Source organism: Dermochelys coriacea, chromosome 7, assembly GCF_009764565.3.
Source record: "Dermochelys coriacea isolate rDerCor1 chromosome 7, rDerCor1.pri.v4, whole genome shotgun sequence".
In the NCBI taxonomy this organism is placed as follows: Eukaryota; Metazoa; Chordata; order Testudines; family Dermochelyidae; genus Dermochelys; species Dermochelys coriacea.
Window position 1 is genome coordinate 91,984,980 of NC_050074.1, and position 22,790 is coordinate 92,007,769.

Below are 22,790 nucleotides of genomic sequence, written 5' to 3' on the forward strand. Positions count from 1 at the left end.
CTGGCTCCAGGCGGGAGGACGGTGCCCGGTGCCTCCCAGGCTGCGTTGCCAGGCTCGCTCCGTGCAGCCGGAGCGGCAGCGGGGAGGGGGAGGCTGTTCCTGCCATGCTGCTTCCTGAGTGGCAGCGCGGGCTGCGGAGCTCCTCCTCCTCCCCGTGCCTGGGGCCGCGGCGCGGCTCACTGCGGCGGGCTCGCGTCGGGAGCCGCCGAACCGGCTCTCCTCTGCCGCAGGGGCCGGGGGCGCCTGTGCCCCGCACCGCCTGGGGCGCGGGGCGACCCGGCCCCGCCGCCGCCGCCGCCGCCGCCGCCGAGGGGGAGGGGACGCCCTGCCTGCGCGCTCGGCTCGCTGGCGCGCCCGGGCAGGGCATCCCCCTGCCCCCGGAGCTGGCCGCGGGGAGCCGCCCGCCTCAGGCTCGGCCCCTCGCATCGCGTCCCGCTGCAACGCACCTGCCGCTCGCAGCCCCCCGCCCGCCGCGGATGCGAGCCCCAGCCGCCTGCGCGGGGAGACCAGCCCGGCTTCCTGGTAAGAGCCTCCCCGCTCGCTCCGCAGCGCGCAGCGCAGGGACTGGGGCGCCGCCGCCGGCTGCAAGGAGGGTCCGCCCGGCCGCCCCTCCCCCGCTGAAGGTCGCAGATGCGCTCGGAGCGGGCGTGGGGTGCGCTGGGAGGAAACGAAACCTAGCGCCTCTGGGGGTTGCTGGTAAGGGGGAGGCAGAAATTTCCTCCCTAAAGGCTCAGGAGCCCTACAAATTGTTCCAGAGCCCCTGGCCCCCGGAGGCAGCTGCAATCAGGAACGTCCCCGGTCTATTAGCAATGGCATCCTGTTGTGCCAGCCCTGTGGTGGGGGCGCTGGAACAATTTGTACAGGGGGGGGGTGAGAGCCATTGAACCAAACTGTAAACCCTGTGTATAATGGAAACTACTTCAAGCCATGGGGAGAGGCAGCACCTCCAGGACCCCCCCCCCCCCCAGTTCCAGCACCTATGCCCTGTGGAAAACAACAGCCGTAAGATGGCACCAATAGCGGGCACCTGGAGAAACTTTGAATAGCATAACCCTCGGGCAGAAAAGGGGGTCAACATCCATGTTAGCTCTTGATGTGCCAGGACTCGGAGCACGGCCAAGGTATGGCCACGGCCAGCTCTGACATGGTGTCATAACTTAGGACGCTACATTTTGCAGGGCTTGTAGTAGGAATGGGCCAAATTCTGCCCTCTAATGTAAATCTAGGAGCAAAGTTTGATCCAATATTCTTTAGTTTTTAAAAATATCATGGTAATAGATTTTTTTTTAATTGCACACATTCTTAGGCCATGTATATGGTCCGGGCACTACAGTGGCATAACGGCAAAGCTACTGCTATGCTTCTGTAGCATCATAGTGTAGATGCTTTTACATAGACAGAAGGGGTTTTTTGGTCAATGCCGATAATCCAGTTTTTCAGGAAGCAGTAGCTAAATTGATGGAAGAGTTCTTCAATTCAGCCCAGCTTCATCTACACCGGAGGTTAGGTTAGCTTAACTGTGGCACTCAGGAATGTAAATTTTTTCATACCCCTGATCAACATTGCTCGGTCAATCTAAATTTTAAATATAGACTAGGCCTTATATATGTAGTCAAGCAAAGAACAGCAGCATCATGATTATAGATTTTTTTAAAATTACACACACAATCATGCAAAGAACATTATCAGTTTGGAAAGTGGAAGAAGAGGGTAAAAAAAATGAAATAGAAACAATATTTAATTGTAGTGTCCAGAAACCTGAGACTTTTAAAGTATGCAGGTTCTTGTACCATGGTCCATCACCCTGGTACAGGGGTGGGTAAATTACGGCCCGTGGGCCGGATCTCGACCATCAGAGCTTTGGATCTGGCCCGCGGGACTGCCACCCCCATGTCGCCACAGGCCCCGCACTGCTGCTGGAAGAGGCTGGCATCATGTCCCTGCGGCCTCTGGGGGTCAGGCGGGGGCAGAAGACTCTGCGCGCTGCCCTCGCTTGCAGGCACTGCCCCCCGCAGCTCCCATTGGCTGGGAATGGCGAACTGCGGCCAATGGGAGCTTAAGGGGAGGTACCCGCAGGCGAGGGTGGCACGCGGAGCCCTCTGCCCTCCCTCCCCCAGGGGCCGCAGGGACGTGGTGCCGGCTGCTTCCGGGAGCGGCGCGGCACAGGGCCAAGGCAGGCAGGGAGCCCACTGCCACCCTGGAGCCGCTCCAGGTAAGCGGCGCTGGGCCAAAGCCTGAACCCCTCCTGCACCCTGTACCCCAACCCCATTCCCTGAGCCTCCTTGTACACCCCGCATCCCTCTTGCACCCCAACCCCTTGACCTGAGCCCCTTTCTGCACACTGCACCCTCTCCCACACACCACACGCCCTCCAGCACCCCAACCCCTGCCCCAGCCCTACATTCATAGCCCTGCATACAATTTCCCCACCTAGATGTAGCCCTTGGGCCAAAAAGTTTGCCCACCCCTGCCCTAGTATCCAAGTGCCTTCCAGTGGTGCATTAAGCAATGTGACTAACATCTGTCACGTGTTTGTTCTCTCATACTCTCCCCAGGGGGAAAAGTGTGTAATAGAATGTTTTGTTTTGGAATTTATTTAAATACATTTATTTAAATATTCACACATTGCTATGTATTTGTCAGAGAAGGTAAGGCCAAAAAAATATGCCTTGCACTTAAAATGGAAGGTTTATTATGGTTCTTATTTCTTGGGGGAGTTCATTTCAAAGTTTTGGGATGGCCCCCAATAAAGCTTTGTCTCCTGCACAGATGAGTTTTACGCTTAATGAGTTTAATTGTCTCAGTGGAACGCAGTTGTTGACCATGGTATGTATTGGGGCAACAGAAGGTCCCTAAAAGCGAAGGGAGCCACAGGCACCCAAACCATCTCCCCAAGTCGCAATGTTGCCCCTTCTCCCCGAGCACCCATGCCGCCTTTTCCCTCGAGGCCCCACCCCCCGCTCACTCCTCTTCGCCCCCCCGTCACTCGCCCTTATGGCCGGTAAAAAGTGGGGGGCATAGCCCTCCCACTTTTAATAATGATGGGGCCATGGCCCCTTGGCTCCCCCTGTTCCAGCACCTCTGGTATGCATCCTGGAGCTTAAATGGATCTTTTAGATATCCTGGGCGCAGGCCATGAAGCTCTTGAACATAAAGGCTAAGACCTTGAACATGATTCAGTATTCTGTGAGAAGTCCTTCTAGGGAATAGAGAACAGGTTTTAGCTTTTACGGTAGCCTATGTTGCTGAGTGTTGCAGGGCTGGAGCACCCACGGGGGAAAAAAGGCAGCCAAGCTCCCCTCCCACATCCCCTCTCCCGCCCACCAGTGGCCCTGCCAATCAGCTCCTCCCCATCCCTCCCAATGCCTACCGCAGATCAGCTGTTCTGTGCTGCGTGCAGGAGGCACTGGGAAGGAGGAGTTGGGATGGGGCATGCTCAGGGGAGGGGGCAGAAAGAGGCAGGGAAGAGGCGAAGCAGGTGCAGGAAGAGGCAGGGTGAGGGTTGGGGGAAGGGGTGGAGTGGGGACAGGAGGAGGTGGTGAGATTGGGGTGGAGTGGGGGTGGGGGCTGGGGTTGAGCACTCCTGGGGAAAATTGGAAGCTGGCACCTGTGGTCCCATAGCCAACTTGAGATGGTAGAAAATGTTTCTTGTAGATGCTGCTTAGTTATAATTGCACAAATTTTACTGAACATATTACAGATAATATTGTGCCAGTTAAAATAATTGTAAACATGAGATTTTTATTTTAAAATATTGTGATAATGAAATAAATAATGGGATGTAATAGCTTGATCCTTCAAACATACATATGAGTAACTCTACTGAAGTGACTTCTCATGTGAGTTAACTTCCATGCATAAAATATGTGCAACATCAGGTCGTAAGGCATTTCCTGGAAATTGATTACCATCTTAGGGAAAATTGATAGCCCGAGCTAAAAAGATATAGTTAAATCCTGGGCTGTTGAGGGAATGACTAGGCAAATTTTGTTAAAGAAACTGTAAAAAAGTGTGATAAAAATAAACACTGAGCCTTTGTTTTCTTTAACATTTAAACAAACAGGTTTCTTTGTACTTGTCTGACTCGGATGTTATTTCCTTGTCAAATGTTGTATTGATATTGTGTGTTACTTTCTAATACATGTATTTTTATTTATTTTTAATAAATAGATAAATGTTAATCTTTCAGAAAAATTTTATGGTCACAATTTCCAGTGTTAATGACATTATCACTTCATTATATCAAAGCAATGGGTGCTTGCTTCTAAGATTCCTGGTAGTTGGATATTATTTCCTGATTAAAAATGAATCAGAAACCAGCTTTATATTATTTTTAAATACTTTTATCAATAGGATGATTTTTAGTTGATTAAGGGAAAATGTTTTCTGCCTTTTCTTCCATTAAAGTATTGGAGATTAGGGATACAGCTCCTATAAACAGTAGCTACCGATGTAAATCTTCAAGCTGATGGTGGCGAAAGGAGGGATTATCACAATACCCCAATCTTATTTATTAATTTTATTTATTGGTGACTGGAAGAGGAGACCGGTATTGCTCATATATCCTATATGAATGCAACACTATACAGAATAATAGTTTACATTTATGAACAATTACATTATTTTCTTTTAGTTCTCTGTAAATTGTAGATTCTTCTCTAGCTCTGATTATCAGGTCAGAGGAATTGTGCAATATGGGTATTACTGAAGTAGAACACCTTTGTCTTAGGAAAGAAAAGTTAATTGTGCCATTACTACCCATTAGCACAAATGTCTGTTTTCCCACAGAATTGGTTGAATAATGTTTGTTAAAAAATTATTTGACAAAAATGATACGGGGTGAATATTTTTTTAAATTATTTGTCTGGCTCTGTTAAGTAGTCTAGAATTATAATCCAGTCACAAGTGCCTTAAAAACACTATTCACAAGCCAAATTTAAAAGGATGTACTTTGCTCCCATTTTTTTAAAGTATATTTTTACCCTACCTGTATATAAAATGAATTAACCACGAATCAAAGTGCCTGAAATCAAAGGGACTACTGATGTGCTTTAAGTTAAGCATGTATTTAAGTGTTTGCAGAGTTGTGACCAGAATTCACACACACAGCAAATATATAAAAAAAGAAGTGTTACAAGTATCTGCCAATTTCTTTTTGGTGAGAAAAATAGTACTTGTTTAAAACACTCTAAATTCTTCTGTACATGACTTTCAGTGTGCTTATAAGCATGAAATATTCTAAATCATCTAGGATAAATGATCTAGGTCAGAGGTTCTCAAACTGTGGTCCATGGACCACCAGTGGTCCGCGAGCTCCATTCAGGTGGTCCCTGGATAGTTCCCTCTAAGGTGCATGTCTGGACGGCCACACATGAGAGAATGAAGGGCAGGCATGGCTCCACTAATTAGATGCCTGGACCCTGGAGAAGATGCACGTGTAAGGTGAGGTGGTGGGCCTTTGGGGGGGAGCAGTAGGGTGAGAAGAGGGGGTGAGGGAAATTTGGGATGCGCAAGGCTGCGGCAGCCAGAGAAAGAGGTGACTTTCCCTAGCTCCAGGGCTGCGGCTGCCGGGGAGAGATGGCCCTTCTTCCCTGCCCCAGCTCGGGGGCTACTGCAGTGGGGGAGAAAGGAGGAGACCACCTCTCCTTCCTAGCCCCTGCAGCCGGGGAGAGAGGGCACATCCATCATATAAGAAAGGTAAAACTACTGATATGAAAATATGAGTTGTGTCCTTTTATTTGTAGAACAAAAAAAGTTTATTATTATTATTATTATTATTACTATTATGTGTTTCTTAGATAGCACTTTTATCCAAAGCGCTTTACAATAGTTAGCTAATGATACAAACAACATTTAGAAAGCTCATTAAGTGGTCTGCCGACACCCTTAGCAATTTTCAAGTGGTCTGCTGAAAAAAAAAGTTTGAGAACCACTGATCTAGGTTTTATTGTGCATCATCAGTTGCATTTGTTAAAATAACATACTGGTCTTTATTTTTGTCTCTTTGATTGTTTTGCTTAATACTGCTAGACCACAATTTTTGTTGTCATAAACTTAATATTTTAGAAGTAAATTCATGCTTTCAAGAGGGACTCCAACCACCTTTTACTAAAAATCATGAAAGAGCAAGCCATTTAAATAATTAATTCTTTTGAAATCAATTAACTGTATTGTCTTGATGTCAAACATATTTAAACCTTGTGCCATCCAAGCATGATTGATTTGGTAATGGCTGTACTGTAGTAGTCAACCAGGTTACCCAAAGGGTGGGGTGTTATGAGCATTGTTGCCTGTGCTGCACTCTCACTTCTGATAATTTTATTTGCTAAAATCTTTTAGAGCTGGTGTCCCCAAATTACCTTAACTTCTCCAAATTGGAGGCCTCACAATCAACATGACCACTTAGTATTACTTATTGCATTCACTGACACTCAGTACTACTTTAAAGTTGAAATTGTAAAAGGAAGATCTGCCTATTTCAGCTATTTATTTTTTTATCACAACTGCATCTAAAATGCTAGTACCATAGAGTAACAACTATATTTTTTGCTCAAACATGAGAATTCAAGAATAGTCAAGAAGGAAGACAGGAAGTCCTTAAGAAAGAAGTATGAAATAAAAAAGTTTACCAATCTGAAGATCCTGCATGTTCAGTCATGTATCTTTCATCATTTTCAATGCAGCTTCCTCCTGAGAAGGAACACTTCTCATGATGTTGTTTCGTTCGGGCTACCAGGCCTTGCATTTCTTTGTGGCACTGTTTGCATTTTGCACACATGCCTGTCTTACCCACGGGTAACTTCATTAAGATATTCCCAAATTGGGTCTCTTTTACAGCCTGCGTCCATTATAGGTTTTCCCTTCTAGTGAGAGAATGGTATAGTAGATCTCAAATCAGAAAGACCTCAAGACTTCTGGTATATGCTGCTCAAAAAGTTTCACTTTTGTTTCTACCACCTGTCCCTCCCTTCTCATATTTATCTCCAGACTACTTCTCCTTGTCCAGATCTGTTCCACCCCCAACAATCTTCTGTTTATTGAACTTTTTGAAACTTTGCATTTAGAATCATAGACTTTAAAGTCAGAAGGGACCATTATGATCATCTAGTCAGACCTCCTGCACAACGCAGCCACCCACTCCTGTAACAAACCCCTAACTTATGTCTGAGCTATTGAAGTCCTCAAATTGTGGTTTAAAGATTTTGAGGTGCAGAGAATCCTCCAGCAAGTGACCCGTGCCCCACGCTACAGAGGAAGGTGAAAAACCCCCAGGGCCTCTGCCAATCTGCCCTGGGGGAAAATTCCTTCCCGACCCCAAATATGGTGATCAGCTAAACCCTGAGCATGTGGGCAAGACTCACAAGCCAGACACCCAGAGAGAGGTAAGGGATTGACTCTGTGTACACAAATTTGCAGAGGAACAATAGGGTTGAGGTCTGTTATTTCTCACCTCTCTATATTATTTATTTAAAAACATTTTTGCTGTTAACAAGCATGTTATCTCTGGACACACAAATCCACAGTTTAACAACTGCAAAACTAAGCATCTCTGATGGTATCTCCTAGACCAGGGGTTCCAAACTTGGTTCGCGGCTTGTTCAGGGTAAGCCCCTGGTGGGCCGCGAGACGCTTTGTTTTCCTGAGCGTCCGCAGGTAAAGCCGTTCGCAGCTCCCAGTGGCTGTGGTTCACTGTTCCCGGCCAGTGGGAGCTGCGGGAAGCAGATTGGGCCTGGCCATCGCTTCCCGCAGCTCCCATTGGCTGAGAACGGCGAACCGGAGCCACTGAGAGTGATGAGCTGCTGTACCTGTGGACGCTCAGGTAAACAAAGCGTCTTGCAGCCTGCCAGGGGCTTCCCCTGAACAAGCCACGAACCAAGTTTGGGAAACGCTGTTCTAAACTGAGCACTGAGTCCCATTGGGTAGATAGAAAGATTAACCTAAATAATCTGTACACAAGCCCCAGGAACCACATAAAATTGGACCCCTAATCCATGAACTATTGGAACTCATTTACAAAACTTTTCTTAAACATTACATGAATATATTGTCTAATACTATAGAATTTATAATCCCTATTCTATGATGAGAGATCTTTGAGCTATAATGTATCTTAATTAAAACTATCATTAGATAGGTTTTTTCCTCAAAAAGCATTTTATCAAAAAAATCCGATTTAAATTTAAAAAACTCATTTTTTAATTTTTTTTTTAAATCATTGATTTTTATCCACGCAGCCTAGGAGCACTATTCATAGACCATGACCTGACTGTGCTAAGGCATTTTCCCTGAAGAGGATAGGGATACTGCCTTGAAACTATGCAACCTGGAAATCTGCAAGGAATGCTGATTATTAAAAAAAAAAAAAAAAAACCCCACACACAGCAGGTCCTAGCAGTCTATTGCCAGTCCCTCCATGCTGCTCTTTGCCCCTTTCTTGTTTCCCTTTGCAGTGCAGGTCCCTCGCCCCTTAGTAGGTTACAAGATACAGTATGAAAATTAATTTTGCAAGTGGTATTTTAACTTTGTTGATGCTGGTGGCACCATTTCTGGTGGTATTTCTGCTGCTTAGTCAAGGAGTTTGTCATGTGAAAATGACTGTTGCTTTGGCTTCCCCCACACTCTGGCCTGACATGCCTCTCCTTAATCTGTGATGCCCTACCTGTGTAGTGGTCTTGTGGAGGGACTTTAGCAGGTCTCTGAGGGGAAGGAGGCTGATGAATTTTAGCTGACACTGCTACTCTAGCCCACTTTCCTTGATTTTGGGGTCTTATCTGCCACTCTGTGCCTCTTTGTTTTCCTTTGTATTGCAGGAGGGGATTTTGCCTGTGGGATTTTACAGACATAGTTTTGATGGACCACTGGAAAGATGGTGTAATGAAGCATGTAATGTAAATATATTTCAATGAATGGCTAGTTCAGAATGTTGTTACTCCTAAAGGAATATCTGCTTCATGAAATCCTGGCACTGGCAATATTTTATCAATGTAGTAAAAAATCCTTTTCTGCTTGTCTTTTGAGAACTTTGTGCAATGTTATCTGAGGAAAAAAATACAACTTTTAGTTTGACACCACAAGTCAAGAAAAGAAGAATTATCTTAATAACTTACATGTTAGTGGCCAGCAGTTAGCATTCTGAAAGCTTTCCCTTAGAAGTGACCAGCTGCTTGTCCCCCGATAAAGAAACTGTTGCAGAGTACAGTATCTTAATACATTTGAACCCAGTCATGACTGTTTCAGAAAGCTGAGATAAACAGGCGTTGTGCGGGTTTTCCATAGTTTCTGGGATGGCATCCATTCCCCTCCCTCGCTAAACCTCTGGATCACACCACAGCCACAACTACAGCCTCAGGGTCCTTCGCTCATCCAGGAAATGATGAGACATGAATTTCTCAATGGATCTATTGGCTGTACACTTCCCCCAAAGGATGCCTTTTTTACCTTCAGAATTTGGACCTTTAGTTAACAAGTTTATGATCATTTGCTTCTTCAGTAGCTTCAATATAAAGGTGGAGAGCATGTGTACTAATATGCAGTTACTTATGTATAAGTCCCCAGCTGTCTTCATTAGAAACTATATGCACATAAAGAATGTAGGATAATTATTAAAAATATGTGTTTTGTTTGAAATGCCAGTTAAAATACTAAGATTTGGAAAGCCAAATTTCTGTTCTGGAGGTCACAGTCTCGTTATCAACTCCAAATAAAGTAAATAAGTATCTGGGGACAGTATTTGGGTGTAAGAGTATTTGGTTTCAATTGGTTTGGCTGTGACCCCACAAGGATAGGGGATGCTGGTTTCAACCCCCTATTCTAGTAGGGTCATCTGTGGTGGACGGTGGGTGGTATCACTGGGGATGCCATCAAGGAAGGTATCTTTAATTTTTGATGAGATCTCTGTAGGTGCAATCTTGGCAAGAGCTGCACACCAGATGTCTTGAAACCAGAAATAAAAAGTTGACTACTTGTCTTGCTGTTGTCTGTGTTCATGGAGTGTCAGGAATCTTAGTATTGCCCTTGTGCCAGACTGGGCTCTTCCTGCTTTCTGGGACACTCTTCTCAGCTGTGTTCTCCCCATCCCACAGCAGCTTCTCTTCCACTTCTGGATGGAGACATGACCAATTCTACACATCATTGTGTTTTAATTCTTCATTTTAATCAAGTAGGACCTGTAATAGTATTGGGGGGGGAGAGGCTTAAAAAGTGGTGTAGTCATTAGCAACTTTATATGTGATGTATTATTACAGCTGAGCTTCACAACCTTATGTATAAAAATAGATGAAGATTAGAGTCCTGCTTTACACTTTAAAGCGATGTAGAATGAGGTTTATTACTGTCTTTGTCAATGAATTCAAATTTCACTTTACAATGACTAGACTTTCTGTTTTCTTACCAGTGGTAATTTTTCTTTTGCCTATTAAGCCATTTTGCATAGCAACTGTATCAATATGCTGAATTGTAAATCTATATCCAGAATTTTTCCGTTTAATCTATCTACCTCTGTTAAGAATTGATTTCAGCAGCTTGGTCCAGTGATCTATGAATTGAGCTTGTAGATAGCACAAGGCAGGACAAAACTTAAACAATACAGGCCTCATAAAGTTAAGAATGCGCGGAATAACCTGGGAATATAAAGATAACTTTAATATGTTGTTGTTAGTGCCCAATATAGCAAATGAATGGTCTGTGATTTACATTGGGTGGAAATGAGAAACTAGTTTTATTATCATGGACACACAGTACAGCTGAGTAAAAATTGTGTTAACTTGATTTGTGTGCTATTAGCAGTATTGCAGCTGGATATCAGAGCCCTTGGACACACTGTCTGTAACAAATCTTTCTCATTGTATTGTTGAAGTATCTCTCTTTAAGAGTTCTTCTTAAAGTGGTAACAGTGATATGTAAAAAGTGAATCTGTTCCAGAAAGAAATCTGTTGTTAGAAAATAGATAAAATAGATGATCTTGCACCAAAAATGTCACATCTGAATTGAACTTCAGTAGCTTTCTTACTCTGAAGAATTGCAGATTAACTTTAAAGTATAAGTCTTGGAAGGGCTTATTATACCCTTTTGGCTGCTTTTAAGGAAAAATCTATTTTAATTTCACTCACGTATTCTTGTAGAAGTGAGGTTGAATTGTGTGATTGTAAAGAATAGCACAGACGTTTAATTGCTTGGACAAATGGCTCCAGGCTTATGCTCCCTAGCACTGCACATAGGGTGCTCTCCAGGTAGGATCTCCCCCTTTGTGCTAATTTGCCATTGTGGTGCAGGAGGGGGCTCTGGGCTGGGGTAGGGAGTTGGGATGTGGGGGTGGTGAGGGCTCCAGCTAGAGGTGCAGGCTCTGGAGTAAGGCTGTGAATGAGGGGTTTGGGGTGCAGGAGGGAGCTCCAGACTGGGGCTGAGGGGTTCGGAGGGTGGGAGGGGATCAGGGCTGGGGCAGGGGGTTGGGGAACGAGAGGATGTCGGGTGCAGGTTCCAGGCGGCACTTACCTCAAGCAGCTCCTGGAAGCAGTGGCACATTCCCTTTCCGGCTTCTATGCAGAGGCGCGGCCAGGTGGTTCTGTGCGCTGCCCTGTCTGCAGGCACCACCCCCGCAGCTCCCACTGGCCGCAGTTCCCGGGCAATGGGAGCTGCGAAGCTGGCACTTGGGGCAGGTTCAGCATTAGGAGTCCCCTGGCTGCCCCTACACATAAAAGGGGAAAAGCTGAGAGAGAGAGGACAGGTGGAAGATGATAACTGGCTCTGTGGATGAGGGGAAAGCAGTGGACATGTTATTCCTTGACTTCAGCAAAGCTTTTGATACGGTTTCCCACAGTATTCTTGCCAGCAAGATAAAGAAATATGGGCTGGATGAATGGACTATAAGGCTGATAGAAAGCTGGCTAGATCATCAGGCTCAATGGGTAGTGATCAATAGCTCCATGTCTAGTTGGCAGCCAATATCAAGCGGAGTGCCCTAAGGGTCGGTCCTGGGGCCGGTTTTGTTCAATATCTTCATAAATGATCTGGAGGATGGCGTGGAGTGCACCCTCAGCAAGTTTGTAGATGACGCTAAACTGGGAGGAGTGGTAGATATGCTGGAAGGTAGGGATGGGATACAGAAGGACCTTAGACAAATTAGAGGATTGGGCCAAAAGAAATTTGATGAGGTTCAACAAGGACAAGTGCACTTAGGACGGAAGAATTCCATGCACTGCTACAGACCAGGGACCGACTAGCTAGACAGCAGTTCTGCAGAATAGGACCAAGGGGTTATAGTGGACGAGAAGCTGGATATGAGTCAACAGTGTGCCCTTGTTGCCAAGAAGGCTAATGGCATTTTGGGCTGTATAAGTAGGAGCATTGCCAACAGATCGAGGGATGTGATCATTCCCCTCTATTTGGCATTGGTGAGGCCTCATCTGGAGTACACTGTCCAGTTTTGGGCTCCACACTACAAGAAGGATGTGGAAAAATTGGAAAGAGTCCAGCGGAGGGCAACAAAAATGATTAGGAGGCTGGAGCACATGATTTATGAGGAGAGGCTGAGGGAACTGGGATTATTTAGTCTGCAGAAGAGAAGAATGAGGGGGGATTTGATAGCAACTTTCAACTACCTGAAAGGGGGTTCCAAAGAGGATGGATCTAGACTGTTCTCGTGGTACCAGATGACAGAACAAGGCGTAATGGTCTCAAGTTACAGAAGGGGAGGTTTAGGCTGGAATTAGGAAAAACTTTTTCACAAGGAGGGTGGTGAAGCACTGGAATGGGTTACCTAGGGAGGTGGTGGAATCTCCTTTCCTTAGAAATTTTTAAGGTCAGGCTTGACAAAGCCCTGGCTGGGATGATTTAACTGGGGATTGGTCCTGCTTTGAGCAGGGGGTTGGACTAGATGACCTCCTGAGGTTCCTTCCAATCCTGATATTCTATGATTCTAAGATAGCATGGGTGGGGGCCAGAGTTGGGAGACAGGCTGTGCAAAAAGGGGCACATGAAGGAAGGGAAGACAGAGCAGTATCTCACCTGTATCAGGGTGGGATCCTCACTGATGCGGCAGTGATGGTGAGGAGTGTGCCAATTTCTGGGCATTATAATGAAAAATCTCTTCAGTGGCTGTTGTAGTGTTGGTAGTCGTGTTCCTCCCACCCCCCAAAAAATCTTTTAAAGGGCCCCAAAAATGGGTGAAAATGGAATAGCTCATGCCCTCATTATTTTGTCCACCAATTATGTCTAATTTCTGGTCCCACCCGTCTTTTGTTTACCAAACATGATCTTAATACAGTCCTTGGGCAGTATCAGTAGACCTCTTTGTTTAAATTAATTTAGTCTTTTTATCTCCTCCTCACATCTTTGTCTAAAATAGGCTGTTGCGCTCTTTATGCTAACTGAATCATTCTGGTAGTGAACACTTATTCCAAAAGTCCATGTTTATTTATAGACAGCCATCTTCTGTACAGACTTAACTGTTAGAAGGCAGCTGTTGCTGTTTTGATTATCTTCAAGTAATCTATGAAGACAGAGTTTCTGTCCCATGACTTAAATTTTCCAAGAAGCCTACGTCATTTAGGTGCCTACCTCCTAGTGAAATGCAGTGGAAGATGGGCACTTAACTTCTTTTGGCTCCTTTGAAATGCTCAGCCAGCCTGTACTTTCTGTACAAACTATTTATTTTTATTCTTGGATTTTAAAAATGTAGGGCAATGCCATGCCACTAATTTTTAAGAACACCACCCATGGTAATCATGGTCTTATTTAAAAGTTGTTGAGACAGTTTGGGCCTGTAATTAGGAGTTTAAAAGTTTCTTGTATTTTTGTATTTTTCCTCATTAAATTGATGACTTCAGTAGTGACTGAACTCTTTTCCTAGATGCACACTTTTACACTAGAAGAAAATCTGCATTTTTGATACATCATGGTCATTATAACATTTGTAATAAAATTGTCGTATGATGGAGTAGGTGGAGGGAAGAAATTGTAAGTACCATGCTCTTTGTGAGCATGTTAATGTTCCGTATGTAGCTACCCATGGGACTAGGAGAATTTGCTTAATCATTATACGTATATGAAGAAATAGCCATTCAGTGATTATGTAAATCCTTGTGTTCCATTTTGCTCAGGGCATTTAAGTAATCATTACATAGATTTGCACACTGTCTGGTTATTAAGAAATAACTATACACTTGTTATGGAAATCTGATTTACTCTCGGCCAATTGAAGTGCGCAGGATTGGATAAGTGAGAAATATGTCAGTAGATCTGTAGCATTCCAACGCTCTAACTGGCTGAGATGGTTCCCGGTTAGTATAATGGCTCATATCCCCTGCATTGGGGGTTGGATTATAGTTTTACATAGGGTGGATTTGATTTAAATCAAATTGATTTAAATCACAAGTCAGGAAGACTCGATTTAATCATGGATTTCTACATAAAAGTGCATTCTTGTTCGTTGTTATAACCTTAATACATATTCTTCACAACTCAGAGATAGATGTAGGTTTCATTTTTAGAAGGTGCACACTATACATTTTTAAAGTGATTTATTTTGAAAACTTTTCAGATTAGTTTTACAGCTATATCAGAAAATGAATGATTGGTTATTTCATTTACCAAAGGTAATTGAAGCAAATATTTATGAAGTCAGTGGGAGGTGAACTATCTCCAATTCAACAGGTTAATCATTAATATTTGGAGGATTTTCTTGCCATGCTGTATTAGGAGGAGAATATCACCAGACAGACATTTAAACTGTTTTATTTAACTAAAACAACAATGTTATATATTCTGGATTTTTTTCTTCAACAGCAAACATATAATATTTTAACAAAACGAGCATATAAATTTTTGAATTTAGTTAAACCTTCAAATTTTTTAAAATCAGGTTTGTTTTTGTTAAAATTGTTTTTAACTAAAATAATTAAATGAAATTTTATTTTATTTTTTTTAAAAACCACTTAAAAAAACCCCCCAACAACCATTTTTGCTGTTAACAAGCATGTTATCTCTGGAGACACAAATCCACCATTTGAGAACTGCTTAACTAAGCATCTCTGATGGTATCTTCAGCACTGAGTCCTATTGGGTAGATAGAAAGATTAATCTATACAGAAGCCCCTGGAACCGCATAAGATTGGGTCCCTAATCCATGAACTATTGGAACATTAGACATGAATATATTGTCTCGCACTATAGAATTAGAATTTATAATCCCTATTCCACGATGAGATATCTTTAAGTTATAATGTATCTTTATCTTTAGATAGGTTTTTTCTTCAAAAAGCATTTTATCAAAAAAAATCTGGTTTATTTTATTTATTTTTTTAAATCATTGATTTTTATCCACCCTGGTTTTACATATTAACACAATTGTTTTCTATATCTGAAAAATGAATAAAACTACACTCCATTTCACTTAAAGGGATTACACATTTGAATTTCTCCTTGATGGTGTAGAGTACTTCATTACTCTTATTATTAACTTGTATTTCAATAACACTTAGAGGCCCTAATCTGGATAAGGGTATTTCTTTTGCTGTGCACTGTACAAACATATAGCATGTTCATGTGCAAATGCAAACAAAGCTGGCCAATGTCATTCTTTTTTTTTGTTTAAAGAGGCTTAATCTTCTATATAGTAGTAGCATATTAGAATCATTACAAAACATACCAGTGCTTTTGTAGCCACATTTTTTAATTTGTGCTGTATGTGGTATTAGGCATAACATTTATATCTTTTTACAGTAATTTTTTACAAAAATATCAAGTTTGTCCTACTAGTGTATTTACAGTATCAATTTTAAATATTGTTCCACAACCCAAATTGCCTTCTACATTGGAATCCACGAGGGATTTTTTTTTAAATCAAGTGCTTCACTATTTGTACTGACTTTTCTGCTAATCTCTTTTGCTGTATCTTGACACGGTATGCATACGTGCAGGAGCTTGCTCTTCAAGGCTTTCACAAACACCAGTGCATCGTTTGAGGAAGTGTGAGTTTCTGCTGCCACCAGATGTCTCCTCTTAATATGCCTGAATTTGTAATTGAACTTTATTTCTTATTAACACTTCTTTATTTTAAAGAAATTAATGAGGCAAATGTAACCTTTTAACTTTAACTTTTATACTGCTCGTGTTAGGGCATGCTGGGAAGGTTGGGGCTGTGGGAATTCCTTGATGGCTGTTTGTGCCTCCCCAAAAGAGGAATCTGTCCCAACAAAGACCTTTTCTGGGATGGTGGCAGACAAAAAGCCTATCACTGGTGATCTTCCTACTGCACAGCCAGTTGCTTCCTGTTTAAGAATGGTGTCATCCAGGAGGAGGGGAATCTCTGTTTTCCTTCAGCAGAGGGTTCCACACGTGAGACCAACATAAAATGATTTATTGTGTGGGGGCAGAGCAGCACTGATTGATTCATTTAGTGACAGTTGGCATTTTGGTTGGCTCAGTGTTCAGCCCTCAGGAGACTGGGAGCTTTGGGTGAAAGGAATGGGTGATACTTGACCAATGAGAGATGGGGCTGTAGGGGGTGTGGCTCAGGGTACCAGTGTGTTTCAGCCTGGCTAGGGGGAATAAAACACTTGATTTATTAAAGCTGTGATGGTACATTGTCACCACTGACCCATGTTGGATTCAGACCAGCAACCTAGTTATGAAAAGATTGTCCTTCTCCTGAATTGGTCACTTCTTTAATAAAATTTTACATTTTACAAGGCAAAAGATGTTTTTAAAATAAAATTTGATCTATTTTATCACTCAAGCAGTTCATTGTAATGCAGATTTTATCTCAGATACATGCCCGTGCAGTTTTTTTTTTTTAACAGACTTTTTGGAGTGTTTCACTTCTTGTTTAAGGTTGGTTCTGTGGGGTGGGGAATACTATTTTTGATCGAAAGTAAATGCTCATTCCTGATATCTATCCTGTATCAGTTTCTCTCCCTCCCCCCCTTCCCTGGTTCCTTAAAGAGTGAACAGTAATGCTTTTGAAAAATAATAGAACTGTAGCAGGGGTAGACTTAAAATTAATAATTAGTTCCTGCATAATAGATGAGATATTGAAGTCCTTGCTCCGATAAAATGTCTGTTGTCTTCAGTGAGGGGTGTCCTAAGTAAGGACTGTTGGGTTCAGGATTTGATCACATTTTATAGATTGAATCTGCAGATACACAGAAAACACAAAATATTGAGCTTGGGACTTGACAGGTAAGTGAAGGAGGGAATGATTTCATGCTCTTCATTTTAACATGAATATATATTGTAGCAAGTTTTGATTCTTCAGAGGCATTTGCTTTCTGTGCCACGTAAATCGAAGAAGACTGGATGCTGTCTTTCATTCTGAAGATCAAAAAATACTTCTCCATCTCCACCAAGGAAATCTGTGAGGCTGCGGGGGTAGGAAAACTTATGAAAATGAGCTCCTTGCCTCCCATTATTTTTGTCCTGATTCTTGACACTGTCTACAGTACTGTAGTTCCAATAGTCTGGCTGAGCTGGGTGGATCTGCAAGGAGCTGGCCAAGGGCCCCTTCAGCCCCTGGTATATGTTAGAGCAAGTAGCCTGCTGTGACCTCAAGGGTTTGTTCTACAAACCAGGAATAGGCAGTGTTGTGGCATTCTCCCTTTCCCAAAATACAGCTCCTGGTGTTGGGCTGTGGGGGGTGGGGGAGGAGGCATAGGACCAATATTCGAGCCCAGCCCCATCCAAAAATTCCCCTTACACCAGGGCAACTTCCAGGTGGTCAGTTAAGCTAGCTTTATGGTCCTTTGGTGCCACCAGGGTAGCACTAAAGACCCATAACTAGGTACAGTGACAAAGATATATTTATACACAGAGAGAGAAAGAGAGAAATCAGACCACTGTAAGGATTTACAAGGCTAACTTATGTTAGCCTTGTAAATCTTTACAGTGGCCTGATTTTCCAAGGTGCCAAGCACCCAGCAGCTACCATGGACTTCTTTTTAAGATTTGATTACAGTGCTAGCAGTGGTAAAGACTGAGCCAGGAAACATGACAAAATAATGCTTTGAAGAATAAATCTGGAGGCTTTAGTGGCTTGTCACTAGGGTTATAAAGCAAACAAATAAAACTCTCACTTAGCTGAGGGCTATTGTGATTGATTGGAAGATGATTAAATTCACTTGTGTAAAATCTGTTCATGTTGCGGTGATCATTTTTAGTTAACAGAATTCAAAATTTCCCCTGAATAAATTGACTTCTGCATTTGATATCTAGGTTCTGTAAAAGAAAAGATCCTTCTTTACAACATGTAGCAAAACTTCTTGCTTTATAAAATTTTGTGGATTTTTTTTTTAATGTCGCTCTTTGGATGGAAACACTTCATAGAACAATCATACCTAACTCATTACAGGAACATGGTTTATTCTTGAAAAAGAAATTTCACTACTTATAGTATTCCATGTTAGTATATGGAGTACATTTTCCCGTTACATATAATAGGAGATTCTCACATGAAACAGGAAGCATCATATTATAATCAGGTTTTGTAGTTGTGTTTCTAATGCCCTATCTTGAGAATTTTAATTTGGCTAAAGTTTAGAATCTCTAGAATAGAACCATTTTTGGGGAAGTACATACAAAGTAAATGCGAGTGTACCAAATTTACATTTTGGATCCAGTTTTCAAAGTAGCATTGCAAAAGCATGCAAGTATTTTGCACACATCTGCTTGAAAATTTAGGCCTTAAAGTCCAATTCACAGACTTGTAGCACACCTAGCAATGATTGTAAAAAGAACCAGGGCTGGCAGTGGAAAAACTGGGGATGGACCCAAGCAAGAATATATAGTCAGTAAGACTTATTAGGAAATTATAATGACTGCAACAATGTAGAATTAGTTATATCTAGTCAAAGGGAATAAGTGGATTAGTAAAGGAATTTACAAGTAAATCAAGGAGGAAACAAAACAAAAAAGAAAGAAAACTGGCCAGTTAATAACTGAGATGAAATTGTTGACTCTAAAATGGTAAAGATAATGTTTAAAACTAAAGGCTGACCTAACAGATGTGATTAGCCTTTAAGAAAAACAAGGAAGAGGCAAAGACAGGAAGTAATGGAGTTGCAGAAAACATAACTAATTATTTCTTTGTAAAAAGATACAGAAAAACAGCCCTTGGGGCTGCTCTAATTTCTGCCAGGGTTCAAACTAGCCTCCAGAAAGGGAGAAGCCCACATTAAGTCTTTGCTGCAACTCCTCTGAATCTGGCGCTTCTGTGATGAACCAGTCTAGCCTTTAGATGTTTGTAATGTGCATTTTCTGTTTTGCACAAAATCTTTGACATTCAAGACCAATCTTCTAGATTGAGCACTGAAGTGTTAGGAATTAGAGCACCCACCTTCCCAGCTTCAGATTCATATTAAAGTATAACTTAATTCATCATTTCCTTGTCAGAAGCCTTTTTTGCTGATGACCACAGCACTTTTAAATGTTTGCCTTTACTTGTTACTATTTGCCTTTACTGAAGGGTTGTGTTAACTCCTATCTCTTCCATGCCGAGTGCAGTTTTCGATCATTTCTTGCAATAGACCAGTGCTATACATGGTTCAAATAGTGCTAGAAAGATTTCATATACTTTTAGTTACTAAACATGTAGTTTCCATATTAAGGTAGGACAGTTGCCTGATTTAATTTATAATTATAGACCTGCTAGAAAAAAGTGCTCAAATTCACACTGTACATAGATACATTTACCATGGCATATGAAGATGGAAAAACAAATGCACTTATTAGTCTCTGAACTTTTGATCTGGACTCTTCCCCTCCCCCACTTTGTGTTTGAAAAGTACTAGTTTATCATTTAAATTACAACTTAACAAAATATGAAATCAATTTATTTTAAAACTACTTAATATACTATTATATACTGAGTCCACCTGTAGTAATATGTTTATTAAAATGCATAATTTGACTTGTGTGTGTTTGTGTTCAATTTTAAACTGTTATGGTACTTGGCATGGCATAAGAACATAGATGTTTGAAGATATCTTCAGTTAAAATGACTTCATTGTCATATTTCATGTTAGCACATGGTGACAATCAGAGTATTTGTACTGAAGTTCCTCTTTGACCAATAAACCATGACTCGCGGGACTGGCGGGGGGGGGGCAACTTACTGCAAGCACTGAACATTGCATTGATTTTTTTCCGCCCTCCTCCCCGTGCCCCCCATTTTGTTCTTTGTGACCAGATGGAGAGATTGAAAAGAAATAGTAATCTTCTTGGTTTGCAGACTGTGGGCAACATGGAACAGCCATTCACTGTTAGTTCATTGGTATGTATTACATTTTGATATTTAATGCTTTGGCATCCAGAGTTTCAAAAAAGCAGCAAACTATCTGATACCATCCACGATAGTTTAGTTGTGCTGACCACCAGCTCAAGGGTTTTTCCAAGTTTCTAACCACCATTCCTTGCTACCACCCTTATTCTCTGCCCAGCTGCCCCTTCGTATAGAGTGTAGCAAGCTGGAATTTAAATATTTTTTAAATATTATATTGAATACAATTGATTTGTTGGGTTACTCCCTCTTAGTTACTGTGCACTTCCTCTGGGGTGTGTTTGTATACATATTCTGAATTGAAAGACTGAAGCCTTTAAAATATAATAAGATGAAGCAGTTTCGCAGCAACAGTTTCATTCAGGAATGTAATCAAAATTATTTTAAGTAACAGTATGAAAGAGAAAATGTATTAAACCTTATAGAACATGAGTTCATGGCTTTTCTTGCTGGCTTCTCTTCCTGTCCTGTTAAATAGCTTTAGTTTACTCAGCTGTAAATGAATGCTTTAATCTGTAAAGTTCCATTGAAATGAACTTCTGGTGTGATCCTGCAAATTCTGACTGCTGTTATCAGTTAGGCTACACCCAATAGTAAACATTACATCCAGTGGTAAGGGCTTGCCTACATTTGAAATGCTACAGCCACAGCATTGCTGTAGCATTTCCAGTGTAGACACAACCTACGCCAACAGGAGGGTTTCTCCCATTGCTGGAGCTACTCCCAGATTGCTAGATCAACAGAAGAATTCTTCCATTGACCTAGCCCTGTCTGCACTGGGGGGTGATGTTAGCATAGCTACATCTCTCAGAGGTATGGATTTTTCATGCCTTTAGGAGATGTAGCTGGGCCAATGTAAGTTCCAAGGTTAGATCAGGCCTAGGTAGAATACTTTAAATGTCTATAAAAATGGGGCACTTTATAGGAATTCATATCTTGGGAAATCTAGGAAACTGCCAAATCAGGCTTATTCTTTTATTTGTTTCACTCTAGTTAATTTAATTTTGTCTTTATCTTGTTTCACAATTTTTGTGTTTTAATATAATTTAATTATTGTGTTTAATGCCATTGAAGAAGCATGATAAAGTCTTTTCATTGTTACTAACATTTGTGGTTATTGATTGATTGATTGATTTTATTTAATTAATTTATTGATTTAAATTTAAATTTCCCTCAGTGCCTTGAACAAGATCATGTGTGAATGGGGTCAGCCATCCAAGGTGAAATGTAACCTGTGATGTGTTGCTTGTTTTTCAGAAAAAGTTAGCAGCTATGCCTGACCACACAGATGTTTCAGTGAGCCCAGAGGAGCGAGTACGTGCCTTAAGCAAGCTTGCCTGTAATATCACAATCAATGAGGATATTACGCCACGTCGTTACTTTAGATCCGGAGTAGAGATGGAGCGCATGGCATCTGTATATCTGGAGGAAGGAAACCTGGAGAATGCTTTTGTTCTATATAATAAATTTATAACGTAAGGAATAATATGTAGTTTTTTTACCTTAATGAGTCTGATGGATAGATTGATTTGGTAATTTTGCCGAGCCATCAAACAGACCACAAAAAGAGGGGCTTTTTACTCCCTCATTCTGCTACTCTTCCACACAAAGACTAGACAGAGTCTGTCCCTGAATGAATAAGTCATTGCAAAATGTCCTGTGCATGCTTAGCATGTGATTTTTTTTCAAAAGGTCATAACTCCATCAAATCAAAAGCAGATTTCATTAGAACACTCAGTTACTTCCTAATTGAGAGCTAAGTCCATAGCAGATTTAAACTTTCTAAGCAGACAGGCTGTAGAACTTTAAAAAAAGTTAAATATATAATAATGGGAGGTTGGGGGGTTTCCCTCACTTTGGTATCCTGTTTGTTTGTTCAGACATTGTTGCATTTGTTTGTTGCTTGTTTTTAAACAAACACATGCTGGGAACAGAGAGGGCCAGGAAATTTCCAGTCTTGAAGGTGAACTTTTCAGAAAGCTATGGGTGGCTGTAAACAGGGGTATCCAGTGTGCATCCTACATGCACAATAGTAATTGATTCTGCCTTGCTATAAAATAATTTGTTTCACCTTATAGCACAGGTTGGTCTGGTCAGAAGTGGGCTGCAGTAATACATGTCAGTATGACGTGCATGACTTCACATGAAGTCTCTACAGAGACTTCCTCTGTTGGCAGCCTTCTCTCTTAGATTTTTGCCATGTTATCATTATTATTATTTGCATGGCAGTAGCTCGTGAAGGTTGCAATCCATGAACAAACATAGAATAAAGGACATTCATTGGCCTGAAGAACTTAAATAAGACAAGATCTAACAAGTGTGTTCAGAGTGAAAAGGGGAAGGAAGGACAAGGGTGATGCTGATAAGATCTGGTTACAAAGTCTAGCTTGTGCCCAGCATGGTGATTTCTGGTGCCATGTGTTAGTTAGTCCTGTTATTACCCATTGCTACCCAAAGAACAAGGAAAAGTGCATCCAGCTACAGAAAATAATATTGTGGGGGTTAAGATTTGTGTTATCTAAAT

The 22,790-nt window shown here is 41.8% G+C and overlaps 1 protein-coding gene across 6 annotated transcripts in view; it reads left to right on the forward strand.

Moving 5' to 3' along the window:
• Positions 1-392: 392 nt before the first annotated feature.
• Positions 393-22,790, forward strand: part of STAMBPL1 (STAM binding protein like 1) — a 41,482-nt gene continuing 19,084 nt past the window's right edge. For all 6 annotated transcript variants that reach the window (XR_005293876.2, XM_038408900.2, XM_038408905.2 and 3 more), the window contains exons 1-3: positions 393-522; positions 20,177-20,260; positions 21,524-21,741. Coding sequence is in view for 5 of the 6 variants with exons in the window: in XM_038408900.2 (XP_038264828.1) it covers positions 20,177-20,260; positions 21,524-21,741 (302 nt within the window). In the remaining variant the exon portion in view is untranslated. The remainder of the gene's footprint in view (positions 523-20,176; positions 20,261-21,523; positions 21,742-22,790) is intronic.